This window comes from Thermobia domestica, chromosome 18, assembly GCF_964235325.1.
Source record: "Thermobia domestica chromosome 18, izTheDome1.hap1.1, whole genome shotgun sequence".
Classification (NCBI taxonomy): Eukaryota; Metazoa; Arthropoda; class Insecta; order Zygentoma; family Lepismatidae; genus Thermobia; species Thermobia domestica.
The window spans coordinates 88,585,173-88,599,464 of NC_137471.1; the positions used below are offsets into that span (position 1 = coordinate 88,585,173).

A 14,292-nucleotide genomic window follows, 5' to 3' on the forward strand; every position below is an offset into this window, starting at 1 on the left:
GATCACAAAAGAAAATGGCACACAAGTCAAATTACAATTCTCGTCCTCTTCTCCTAAACAACATTGTATTCTCTAATTACTATTCAAGCTATTTTGTTAAATATATTGGTTCAATGAACGATAATATCCCCTTTTCTACATTCCACAATAACACGCCTTCTCCATTTCAGGATTAGAAGGAAGCAGTGGCAGATATGAGGCATCGCTCTATATATGGCCATAGTATTGAGTTACTCAATTCAGCCACGAAACCAAAATACGATGAAGTAATGACAAATGAAATATATATATAAATGGGCATGCAAGCACTACAAAAAAAAAAAAAAAAAAAAAAAAAAAAAAAAATCCTACCAGACAGCACTTTAGAGTTACTTCATAACACATATCGGTTGTTGTGAGGAGAATTACAGAAACGAAAATTCAAAATAAGTGAAGTGCCAAAAAAATAAATAAATAAATAAATAAATAAATAAATAAAAAATAAAAAAATAAATAAAATAAAAATATCAATTTGATGTAACAGGTTAGTCTCTCGCGAATAAGGGCAACAAGCTGATGCCTCAAGTGCATCTATAAATGCTTTAAAAAAAAAAAAAATTACTCTTAAGGTCCCAGACTTTGTTTAGTTTCTGGACTTCTCATGTTCATAAATAGAATTTCAGCTATTTCAAGTTAATAACAGTATTTATTATAAAAAGAAAACATGGAAACCGAAATTATGGGAAGTTACCATCATTGTTCTAGAAGATTCTGATAAATCTTCCCTTAATTAAACTACATTAGTGGAAAGACAATTAAGATGTGTGACGCCGTACACCGTTTAACCCAACATTTCTGTATCCATCACCTTCAACACATAAATAAACTAATAAACACAGTCACTCAAGTTATCTCAATAAAGATTATTATGATGGTACCGTTGAAGTCGCCATATTGGTTCCAGAAATTTCGAAATTGCTTGCCTAAAAATTTAAGTAAATTTTGGGTTACCTGAGTTTTAGTAGCTTAAACACTGTTGATCAGCTCCGGGACTCAACCAAATTTCACTCCCATTCGGATTTGATCTTCGGTCGGATCACGACCCTAATCACAGTTTTTTCTTGTCTCGTGATGCCATTTCCACTATGCCGGAACAAACACCCTACCGTGACAAGTATCCAGAATATGTTTGATCTATTTTGAGCAGATGATCATTTCTCACCAAACTGTATTGTAGGTTACTCCTAATTAAATAATTTTTCACAGGTTGATCGAAAGAAGCAATTTAGCTACATAATTTCTAATTTAAAATCACTCTGCTTTGTCACGGTCAATTACATCGACATGATGCTTCCCTTTTTCTATATGTGCACTCGACATGCTTACTCGCACATCACACATGATATATCGCGTCTTAATAATAATAAATGTAAGCATCATCATCCGCTCAGATTTAAAGATTTGTATTATCCTTATTATATATATATAAATCCTAAAATTTAAATATTAAATGGTACAAAAATTTACTTACTATTCTCAATTAATTTCGCCATGTGACACGTTTGCATACTCTTCTCAAATAAAAGAGTAGCGTAATACTTGTAATAGTGCAAACAAATGAAAAGAGAAAGAGAAGAAGAAACTTACGATAATGTTAGTGGTTAACTTGATATGTAATACCACAATTTTCTTTACGAATCAGCTGCTATAAACTGTAAGCCGGTATTGAATCCATTTAAAAGTAAGTAGTTTCCTTGTGTCAACGACACTAACATTAAAAAATGAACCAATTCAATTTTAAAAGAAAAACTAAAATACGTGCAAGTGTACATTTCACGTAACAGGGTAGTTCACATTAATATGCATTCGTCGCGCCATGCCTTGTTATGAAACTAGAAGGTCACGCACGTTTCTAAAGTAGTATTGCAATGGATAATTATATTAAATTATATTATCTGTTCAGTTTAATCATACGATTACCTGTACGTACTAATTATTTAATAAGTTTTGCTCTCCACTAACATGGTCTGCAGGTATACAATATACGGGGCAATAATGATAACCTCTATATACATTGTAAATAAACACTAGTAGTACAAGCCTACTAAACTCCTAGGGACAATAACATATCCTATGTTTATGGCGCAGATAGAGATTACGATCATAATAGTATTAAACATTAAATAAAAGGGACTATTAATAACTTCATACGCAACACGTATAATAACAAATTAAACATTTATAATAACAGATTGCACATAACTTAACACAACCTAAAACGAAAAATTCAAACCACGTGCAACTATAATGTATCGTTACCGATAAAATCGGTACGTTACACGTGTTAAGAATTCGTAGATTGTGTTTTGATTGACACTCCCAGTTATGAATTAATGTGTAGAACATATACTGAACACTAAAATTTTAATATCTTATTCATTATTTTAGTTTTCGTGAGGAAAAAGATGAATAAATTGTAAACATTTTTGTAAACCCGAAACTCTTCATACTGTCTAAGCGTCGAATGCAATAGGATTGGTGGTCAAAATTCTACTAGGAATAAGGAAAAAAAAAAGTAATGTAAATTATTGTTTATTTGTAGAGCTAACATTCTTCATTTAGTCTTCATTATTTGCATTACAGATTCCGAATATTGTGCAGGAGTGGGAAGATATTGCCAAGGAATTTCAGGAGAAATGGAATTTCCCGAATTGTATTGGTGCTCTAGACGGCAAACACTGTTAGATCCACAGGAACATTTTGTCGAAATTATAAAAGTTTCGACAGTATCGTTCTACTTGCCTTGGTAGATGCACATTACAGAATTTTATGCTTTGATCTTGGCAGAAATGGCAGGGTAAGTGACAATGGTGTGTTCAGAGCAAGTAAACTCTGCGAATTTCTTCAAAATGAAAATTCTGATTTTCCTGCCGATAGGAAATTACCTGGGCGAGAGACGCCAATTCCTTTTATTGTGATCGGAGACGAAGCGTTTCCACTAAAAAAAAGACTTACGAAACCCTTTCCTAACAATGGGCTTCTTAAACAACGGAGGGTGTACAATTATCGACTGTCCAGGGCTAGGAGAGTAGTGGAGAACACTTTCGGAATACTAGCTAACATATTTCGTGTTTTACTATCTTCTATTAATTTGGCTGTGTATTAATTTGGCTGTGGAAAAGATGGAATTAATTATATTGGTCACTTCTGTGTTACACAACTTTTTAGTGGAGAAAAAGCAATCTTTATCTTCAAACAAGTGGTGAGCCAGAAAGTGAGCCGGCAGAATGTAACTTAACGGATTTGAGAGTATAAGTGGAAACCATTTAAGTAGTAGTGCTAAGGAAATACGCGAACAATTTTTGGAGTACTTTAATAATGCAGGTGCTGTTGCATGGCAAGATAAGTGTGTGTAAAAAAAAAACAAAATAACATTGGACATACAACTGAAGGAACGATCAGTCTCGTTTTCTCGTATTATGCTTGTCGTTTGTTGGCAGTAAAAATATTATGTGCCATATTCTATAGCTTTGAAATTGTAGCTTATTCATATATAATCTCGTTGAAAACTTCCTCTAGAGAGGGGGGCGTGGTGGCTCACTGGTAGAGCGTTCACCTCCGGTGCTTGGGTCCCTGGTTCGATCCCAGCTCGCGCCGTGTCGACTTTGTGGTGGAGAAACACCGTGCTCGCGGGTTTTTTCGGGGTTCTCCGGTTTCCTCCCACTTTCTTCATTCCACCATTTTCCTCATTTCTCATTATCACCGTCTTCTTTAGCCTAACCGGCATAACCGTGGGACGTTAAACTTACAGATTTCATTTTTTCCTCTAGAGACATTTGAAAATTATAGCAGATAATATCAAATACTGTCTGAAGGTTCTATCTCGATAAGACTGTCTTCTTACAAGTGTCTCATACGTGTGCTGTACTCCACGGTGTTGTGGGTTCTTCGTTGCTGGGGAAGCATTGAACGCAACATGATGCTTCGAAATATATTTTTAAATGTAGGTCCACAACTTGTATAGCTTCGCCTCTTAAAAGAGACGCTAAATTTGAATAGCATATTGGACTTATACTGGAGGTCTTATGTCAGAAACAAGTGGTTTTTGAGTTTATCATGTTTCAAGAAAAGAAAATACACAAAACCATATTAAATATCTACTGAGGCGTCATGTGGTTTGACATTAAATAATAAAATATCTGAATGGTCAGCAAAACTAACTTTACAAATGTTCTTCATTTGATATAAACTTATTTTTCTTTTGCATGAGTCAGGAGTATGTAACTATAACCGCCCTCCTAGAAAACTTGCACTTGTGGGTTTAAAAAAAGCTTACCATAGTAGCAAGTTTATGACCGTAGCGTGTCAATTATTAGACATATTAAGGCGGAACTTTCAAAATCGACCCATAATAACGCAGTACACATGAATGGACTTCGTAATTAACTTAAATAATATCTCCTGAGAGGAATTTTGCGGAAAAGATCTTCCGTTAGAACTTCCGTCAATAAGTTACTTTCTCGAAGCACTTAAGGTGGTTTGTTTTACAGCAAATACATTGGGTCTGCAAAATTTGTTTTAGTAACAAGTCAGTTTTGGAAACATTCTTTTTTTTTAATATATTAGAAGGGATATTAACACACCGCAGAATAATAGAGCTATTGTGATATACTAACATTACAATAATAAGTTCCTTTGTGGAATAAAAAGTATTGCTTAGGTACAGTACATTTTTATCAACTTCTAAATTATAATATACAGTGTATTCCTTTAATTGAAATTATTGAGAATTATCTGAAGAGAGTTAAGCACAGGTATTGTAAATATTGTAAAAACAAAGTACATCTTAGTTATTAGGAAATCTTAGTTATTTCGGACTTTTCCCTACGTCCATTTTTAGGATGAAAATGTAAAACTTCTGTCTTAAAGTTCTTCTTCCAATTGATTACCAGTGCGCCCTTTGGTCGAGAGCGCCTTTCCATTCGACCACATTACAATAGTTCCAATCCCGCTCTAAGTACGCCTATTATTTACCCTCAATGCTGAAAGTAAACGATAATCTCATTCTACAATTGTGTCGTTCACTCTCTCCACACAGGAAATCGATATTATGTCATGGAAATCTAATAAAATTGTGGCCCTGACTTCTATAAACAAGGAAACTTCTTTTATAACGGAGTACTTTCGGCAACAAAAGTTCAATATAATTAGTCCGTGCTTTCAATTTGAAACAAGGTTTCAGTAATCGTTACAGAACGCCACACAAAATAGCTCGAATTGCGTTTGAAAGTGTTCAAAAACTGTCTATAAATGGGCATGCGACTCTGCTTTTTGTCAACTGTAAGGAACCTGCCTTTCAATAAGTTTCCATCGAGAAGTTCCTTAAAAAATTGTGTAACAACAAACTTATATTGGACAGGGAGTCAACAGACTCACTGGAAACTGAACCAGGGCTCTCCTACATGGAAAACCGTACGCTAAACTTTTTGCTGGCATTGCGGACTTTTCACTTATATGTGACTATAAAATGGTATTAACTTTATTGTGTAAGAACAAACTTATATTGGACAGGGAGTCAGCAGAATCTGCACCGCGAATCGAATCGGTGTTTGTCACAGTCAAAGCCAATGCATTTCATATGTAGTTGGGAACGTTAATGCTACTTTGAATATTATATATGTTATTTTTGTAATTTGAAAAGTCGTAATATGGTAAGTAACTAATTCCTAATTTGTTCTGTTATTCTTTTTAGATGGTGAAGCAAATAGAATCCGTTAGAAACAAGGAGAAAAGCAGAAAACAGTGAAAGACGTGTATCAACTAAGCAGAGATAAACTAACATTCGGTGTTATTATTATTATTATTATTATTATTATTATTATTATTATTATTTTCAAAATTTTGTTCGTTTTCAGGTTTTTATTCATTGTATACATATATTGATTGCACTTTTCGTCTTGTACTTTACAGAAATGGAGTTTTACCTTAAAGACGTTAACGTTGTTGACGAAGCAATTTTTCAGGGAAGACTGAGAGGCAGTGTTGCCAGACCAGTCAGTTGGAAAAGCAGGAGATTTGAAGATAAAAAACAGGAGAAAGCAGTAGACACATACAGTTGTGGCGTTTGAATGTAAATCCGGAAGGGGGAACAATAGAATTTGCCATTATTAAAGGGGCAGTAGTCAAAGCAAGCAATCCAGAATTCATTTCCGATGAACTACGTTGAGCAAATGAAAGGGAAAAGTCCCGATTTATATTAATATTATTTGATACACGCATGTATGAAGTAAAACGTAGTGAACGAGAAAAGTGGAGTGGGAAAATGACTTTTCATGCACGTAGCGATAACGTAGCTATGTTGTGCAGTCACACGTGACCGTGGCGTAAGACGATTTCTTGCTGACAATCGCGGAGAAACGATCTAAGCCACTCTTCCAGCCCAAGTCCTAATTTAAACAATACTTACTTGTAAAATAATAAAAACGCTAACATAATGCATATAGAGAATTACATACAGTTGTATTCTTTGGATTTACATTATATACAGTAAAGCTCTATAACTATATGCTCTACAGAGCTTTGTGTATTATAACAGAGAAATTTCGTCTTCTTATGTGAGGAAACATTGAAAATTCAATATTAATAATAATAATATTTCTTCAACTTCTCGAAGTAAGGAAAAAGCAAGAGATTGTTCACTTTTCATTTTCTTTCGCAGTAGATCAGTAGAACGTAGAAAAAGCAGGAGATCTGCAAAATCAGTAGATCTGGCAACACTGCTGAGAGGCTTAGATAGTGTTGATCGTGTCTTACATACTTGATAGCAGGTAGTTGATTTGCAATCAGCAGGGTATATTGGGCCTCCAGAAATTGTAGGTGATCTACTTTTGTACTTATACACCGTGAGCATAAAGTCCTGTCCTGATTTTAAAAATTTATTACGGAATAATCGTTGGACAGAATAATGTAAATTCTGGTTTGTTACATAGGTTAGTATTACAAGTTTTTTAAAGAGCAATAGATGGCACTAGTGTTACCCAAGAGTGACGCAGTACGTTACTTGGCGCGCGCGGATTAGTTGGCGAAATGGCATCGAAGCAGGAGAAAGCGCAATGCGTGCTGTGGTATCACGAAAGCAAATCGCCCATCAGTGTTCAGCGTAAGTTTGTAACTTCGTATGGCCGTAGCCCTCCGGATGTGAAATCAATAAAGCGATGGTATGAAAGATTTAAAGCAACAGGCAGGGTTGAAGATCTTCCGAGAAGTGGCAGGCCTAGTGTGAGTGAGGCAACTGTTGATCGTGTTCGGCAAGCGTTTCAACGAAGTTCGTCTAAATCAACTCGTCAAGCATCACGCGAACTGCAGTTACCGCAATCAAGTGTGGTGAAAATTCTTTATAAAAGGCTTAGGCTTCATGCTTACAAAGTGCAAATCGTGCAGGCCTTGCAACCGAATGATTTGCCTAGACGTGCAGAATTCGCAAGTGAGATTCCCAACAGATTGATGCATCTAACGATTACTTAAATCGCATATGCTTTAGCGATGAATCCACCTTTCAGGTCAGTGGAATGGTAAATAGGCATAATGTCAGTATATGGGGATCAGAGATGCCACATGCTACTCTACAGTTACAGCGAAAAAGTGAATGTTTGGTGCGCCCTCGTGCATAACGGATTTTAGGCCATTTTTCTTCACCGAAAAAATTTTAACGAGAACACCTACTTAGACGTTTTACAATTGTTCATTACACTACAGTTAGAAGAATATCAGCCATGGATAATTTTCCAGCAAGATGGAGCACTCCTTCACTGGGGTTTGCTAGTGCTTGATTTCCTGAATGACACATTTCCGGATCGGTGGATTGGAAGAGGTGGTCCAATACCCTGGCCACCCCGCTCTCCAGACATTACTCTACTGGATTTTTTTTATGGGGCTATATCAAGGACAGTCTATGCCACACCTGTTGCTGACGTCGAGGAACTGAAGGCTAGGATACAAGCAGTTGTGGGTACTGTGACAGAAGACATGTTGCAAAACACCTGGTGGGAACTGGAATACCGCTTAGACATTCTCCGAGCTACCAAAGGGGCACACGTTGAAGTGGTCTAATGCAAGTGGTCTTTAAAAAAAAAACGTGTAATACTAACCTATGTAACTGACCAGTATTATTATTATTATGTCAAACGGTTCTTCTGTAATAAATTTTTTATAATCAAGGCAAGACTATGCTCACCTTGTATTTTAAGAATAACCAACATATCGTATTGAATAATGTGCGCTCAGTAGCGGACATTATGGAATTATTTAATCATGTTTTCTTCCGTGAAGAACGATTGTATGATGCGGCATGTATGTCATATTTAAATTATATGGCTTCTGAGAAGGGACAGTTAGAACGAGTTAGTGATAAAAGTGTATATGAGTTTTTTTTTTTTTCATTTATGGGAAATCGGGAAAATGCTCAATCAGAACATAATGGTGATGACTCATTACATATTGATTGGGCACTATTAGATGAAATTAATTTGGACGAATCATTAGAAATTCAAAATTCCGAAAGAAATAACGAAACCGACTTTACCGAGATGTTGTGGCAAAAATTGTAGGAAATTGAGGAAGAAAATGCGTGTATGAATCGTGTGAATAATGCACATTATTCAGAAGACATGCGGCCCACAATTTCTCAGCACCCCCATTGCGAGGGCATGGAGAAAATAAAACAGAGTGTAATATATTTGAAATTGTAGGGGGGGGGGTGTAAAAGAGTACCCACGTTTCAATATGAAAGGGGTGGAAATTGTTATAAAACCAACGGCGCAACATGTAATAACAAATCCCATGGATTATATTACGTCCGTGATGGATTACGACCTCTCTACCGTTCTGAAGTATACAGACCCCACGGTTTTGTAGGTTTAAGAGTAAGTTCCGATAGAGATCTTCTAAATAAGGAAGTGTTTGTTTCTTGGCGAAAACGTCAAAATTTGAATATAGATGCGGTTCTTAGAACGGTGGAGAACATACTAAGTAGTAGTAGCGGCTCGTAGTCTGTACAAGCACCGGTTGCAATGTTGCAATATCAAAGGTATGTACGTACGCACAAGTGTTCCCCTCCCCCAGCATTCTTGAGTCTTATCCAAGAAATATTCAGGAAATATGAAGAGGAAAGTCTTTTAAGCTCTATTTGTATATTATTGATTAAATTATTTCTCTAATATTAATTTAATATATAAGCTATTTCCTTTTTTTTCAAACAACCACTATCAATGTACGTTTATACACTATTTATATACAAAACCTCTACACTCATGTTATTGAACACGAGATAAATCGAATATATAGTATGTGCTGTAAGCCATGAATGATGGCGTTAATCCGAAAAGAAAGAAAAAAAAAGCAAGAAAATTGCATGCACGCAGTTAAACAAAATTATTTAATTATATAAACTATGCATTATTTTAGAATGGAAGGTCTTTCTTCGATCTTTCGGGCTTCAAATTTTTCTATGACTTTATTGTAATCGGAAATGCTGCTCGCCAAGTTTCTCTGAATAGAAAGCATCGCTACCGCAAATATTTTCCGCTTTATTTTCTTTAGGGTCCAGAAACACCTCTCTCCTCCGACAATATGAATTTTGTTAGCATTTCTTTGTATAAATATACGGAACAAAAAGTCCATTTTCAGGAACCACGTATTTTTTTGTCTGTAAAGAAGCATAAAATCTAAGATATTTTCCTTTGAAAATGAAAAAAAAAATAGTTTAACATTCCAGCAAATTAGGTTAAAGAAGACAGATGAGTATTGGAAGTGAATGATTTGATATTAATTTATGCTCTCCGCCGGAAATCGAACACGGAATCATGTGCACGAAAGACACAGAGCTAGGAATTAGACCAGTAGTAAGACATTTTCTTCTTGGAGACTCGATTGACCCCCCCCCCCCCCCCGAATAGGATTTTTTTAAAAATAGATCTTATCCCAAGAATTTTCACCTTTGTATTATACATGTTAAATAAAATCTATTGACTTCGAACGACCGCCCCCCAAACTTTCAGCCTAGATCCGTCCCTGCTACCACCAGACATATTTGTTCTTTGCGAGTTTATGTTTTGTTAATAACTTCTTTCTTCCACGCGTCTGTATCTTCCTCACCCTATCAATTGAGTCAAGCGCTGCTAAGCGGAGGAATTCGTAATTATTACAGAAGCTGACCAGTTGCGGAGAAAATGCAACCGCAAGGGACCAATACGGGAAGATAGGAGCGTTGCAAGAATAAATCCACTTCCCCATGTTAAGAGATAGGAGCTCGCTGCCATATGCTCAATGTTACTGCTTCCAGTGGCAACGTTTGCTGCAACTGGAAAGGTAAATCTCTCTCTTTCTTTCTGTTTTTTAATTGACTTTTTTTCAGAAATGCATCAATACTGTTTTGCGCTGAAGAGCAAAGGTTTATTTTTTACTGATACACTACTTTAACACTTAAAAATGTTTTTAGTATTAAAAAAAATATCCGGTTGCACAACCATGCAACATATAGTACCAGCCGCCACTGCTAAGTAGCAACGAATCATTTCTTTTAAGCAATCAAATAGAATTTCGGTTTCACGTAGTTGACAGATTACACGGACAGGGTGTACCTAAGCGCGCGGCGGTAAGAAAATATGCAGACATGAGTAGTTTTTTGAACGATCATGTGGTGCCCACCAGGGTTGTTTTGTTTAAAACAAATGATTAAAACTTGTTTTAAACAATTGATTTTATTTGAAACAAATTTTGTATACGTTTTAAACATTTTGTTTTAAACACGTGTATTTTTTAAGACTTGTTTTAAACATAGTTTATTTTTATTTTATTTTATTTTTGTAAAAAAAAAATTGCCAGAGAAACAAAATTGTCAAAAGTGCTTCCCATTCAGAAGACTATTTTCTTCCCATGTGAATGTTTTGATTTTTCGTGGCTACAGCAGGTCAATGTGGTGATCTACAATTTATTTTGTCTCTTTTTCCCCATATTTTTAACGTATATTGTATTGTTTAAATGGTTCTCAATTAACTTGCGAGAAAGGTTGGACAACTTGTAGAACTGATATTAAAAAATAAATAAAATAATTATAATGAAAACAAATTTTTGTTGTATTCAGAAAACAAACAAAAGGTTATTTGCTAAATTGCTGCTCAGAAATTAAAATATCGCAAGCATTCGTTGATACAGTACCTGTTGGTTCTGTCTCCGTACAACCTGGAATCGTTTAATATGAGTTTTACGGGAAGAAGAAAGGACATCATTTGGGGCAAATTTATTAAATTAACTCAAACTGCATCAAATAAAAAAACGTCCATACGAGCTCGTCGCAAAACATGTAAGAAAGAAATAGTTGGTTTAGTTCAAAGAATGAAGATTCATTGTGAAAAATGCAATGCTTGAAAACTGGAAACTCAAACCAATGGTAAAAGTGTTGATTCGAAAATCGCTTCCGATAATTCTAACGTCAGTGATGTGGTTGAGATGCAACTGGAAACTTCAGGCAAGAATTAATTTTGTATCAACAATGTCTTTTTTGATGAAAATTTTATTTCGTCCCTCTTCCCCACTTCAGTTCTAAATTTTCTTAACAGCTTTACATCTTGGCATAGCTTGTATGAAGGGACCAGGCAAGAAAGCGTAAGATATGGCAGTCGCTCGCGTAACTAACCATTAAAGCATGATACTTATTGTAACATCAGTGCCGAACGTCAGTGTCTGGGACAATTTCATCTATCTCTATGTATGCACCACGCTACAGGGTGCAATTTTCGATCTTAACTAAATTTTGAGGATCGAGGTAGGAGACGTCGGAATTCCCTGTATAGATTTTGACTGCGATCGACTTAAAATTTCAAAATTAGTGGTTCGGATCACATTTTAAACAAAAGGCCCCGTCTCATATAGCCTTGCTACTGATGCACGATTGTAGTCAATCAAACTAAAACTAATTTTATGCGTTTTGATCGAACTTGGGTTGCAGGATAAACTTGGCTCCAACTTAGTTTTTATAAAATATTTTTAGATATGGGGCGTCAGAGCATGAGGGATCCAAGTCCATTTCACAAAAGTTCACTTGGCTCAGCAAACGTAGTATCTTCGTAGCCAAAGATACGAAATAAATTAAACGAAAACCACGTGAAAGTTTGTGGACTAGAGTTTCATAGGACAACTGCTAGACAAAGGGCGTTGACGGAACGGGGGAGGAGGGCTAATTTCCCCCTCCTTGCTCATAAATTTAAGATATTAACATTATATTCTGTACGCTGCAGCGTGGGAATGATTAACAAGTGAATCTCAGAATACATAGTCAATGATGCATAATTACGTTAAATAAATGCAGTGTGTGCCCAAAAGAACACACCGACGGAAAACATCATATTTTCACAACCACGAATCCAAGAGGAAAGAAAGAAAAATTACATGAGAAGATGCAATCTAGAACTTTATATAATTGCCGCTTAGAAAGGGCATTCTCTTAGAGGTCATCCGCTCCTTACCCTGAATTTCAGATTTTGGGGGCAGTAATTCAGATTCAGAAACCTTTTGCTGAGCAAAGTCCAACATAAAAAATTTGAAGTCCTTGCACCGAATAAATTCGGAGTTTGATCAGTTACAATCTATTTTCATTATAAGTCTATATTGCTCTCTTGTGTAGTTTTTTGGCGCAAGGATTCCAAAGGTGGCCCTAGTTTTGAGTTTCGAGCCTGCTTAAAATTCTGGAAATTAGGCCTAAGCAACTTTCCAGTTTTAATTATCTGTATGTTCTTCGTATTCATTCGGTGTAAGGACCTCAAACTTGTTCTGTTGGACTTTGCTTATCAAAAGATTTCTAAAACTGCCTTACTGCACCAAAATATGAAATGCAGAGTGGGGATGGGGGCGGTTGCCTTCCTGTCCTACTGACGCCCCTGTCTAGTGGCTGTCGTATGAAACTATTCCACGCCCTTTCGCATGGTTTTAGTTATATTTGTTTTGGACTCTTGGCTGCTAAGATATTACGTTTTGAATAGAAATCATTTGTTGAGCAAAAGTGAATTTGAATCCATTGTGGTCTGAACACCCCAAATATTACCTTTCTTCAATAAGTTATTGACTTTTAAAACAACCAGTTGCATAGGCTTGCAGAAAATATTCTAAAGTTAGCACGTGAAGTGTGCTTCAAACATTACTTTTCAGAAATTTATTATTTTAAAATAATTTTAGTATCATCAGTGTTCTCAAATAGTAATCAAATTTTGTAACAAAAATCTCACTCGTCTCCACGAAACGCAATCTTAGCCCCCAAAAGCCATAACTAGAAAACTTTTAAAGCAGTAACTCCGAAATTACTTGTTTTAGGGCTAAAATAACCACACAGGCCTATTTCTGATAAAACTCACCTTAAACCATGTAACATGACTTTCTTTGCATTTGAAATTCCGAAAACGCCCGCCATGATGCTAGGTAACACTATCTGATGTGTCAGGTAACTTACAAGTTTCATCATTCTCTCTCAGCACGTTCTCAGTACACAAGGATGGTAAGCACTTTTGTTTTGCCATGTATATTGATAAATTGTGTGAAATCTATAGTAGGTAGATGTTAAAATCTGCCTAAAAAGCTTATTACTACCAAGAAAGTACTTACGAGAGTTACTGGCAAGAGGATGTAATAAAAGGGGATCGTGATATGAAATAAGTTGAGAATTACTAATTTACACTCAAATGTTCTGTACCCAACATAGTGTGGTCTTAACGACAATAAAATAAATGAAAAGACCGGTTGCAAGAGCAAAGAAGTCTTAATAAATATGTTATTACACGATTTTGAAATATGCTTAAAATCATGTTTTAAAGTGTTCAAAATGTTTAAAACATGTTTTCTGTGCGTGTTTTAAAACATTTTGAACACCTTCTTCATGTTCTAAACACATGTTTTGTTCTTTTTTTTTTTTTTTTTTTTTTAAGAAAAACTATTGTTTCCGACCCTGGTTCTCACAAATGTTAGCGATTTCTTTTGCCTGTCAAAATCTATAGTACATTGGATTACAAAACATGAAGAAAGTTATCGTGCACCATATGATATGACCCTGCCTACACGGAAAACATGGTGTAATAAAGCAGAGAAATTATTTAAGGACGTAAAAATGTATACTGAACGAAAACGGGGATTTGATTTGGAAGATGTAGCTGCTTTTCAAAATTATTTATTGAAGAAAAATTACCAAATTGTAGCATATGAACTCCCGGATGATTCAAGAACTCCGCTAAAGTGGAAAATTTTCGAGAACGCTAGGGAATTCTGCAGTTC

The 14,292-nt window shown here is 35.6% G+C and overlaps 1 protein-coding gene across 5 annotated transcripts in view; it reads left to right on the forward strand.

Moving 5' to 3' along the window:
- Window positions 1-10,175, forward strand: part of LOC145675444 (uncharacterized) — a 49,034-nt gene extending 38,859 nt beyond the window's left edge. For 2 of the 5 annotated variants that reach the window (XM_081745865.1, XM_081745866.1), the window contains exons 3-4: window positions 2,623-2,836; window positions 5,950-10,175. In XM_081745865.1, coding sequence (XP_081601991.1) covers window positions 7,066-7,503 — 438 coding nt within the window. In that variant the 5' untranslated portion in view covers window positions 2,623-2,836; window positions 5,950-7,065 and the 3' untranslated portion in view covers window positions 7,504-10,175. Of the gene's footprint in view, window positions 1-2,622; window positions 2,837-5,949 lie in introns of those variants that run through there. The other 3 variants (XM_081745868.1, XM_081745869.1, XM_081745867.1) reach the window with 2 other exon arrangements.
- The last annotated feature ends 4,117 nt before the right edge of the window (window positions 10,176-14,292 follow it).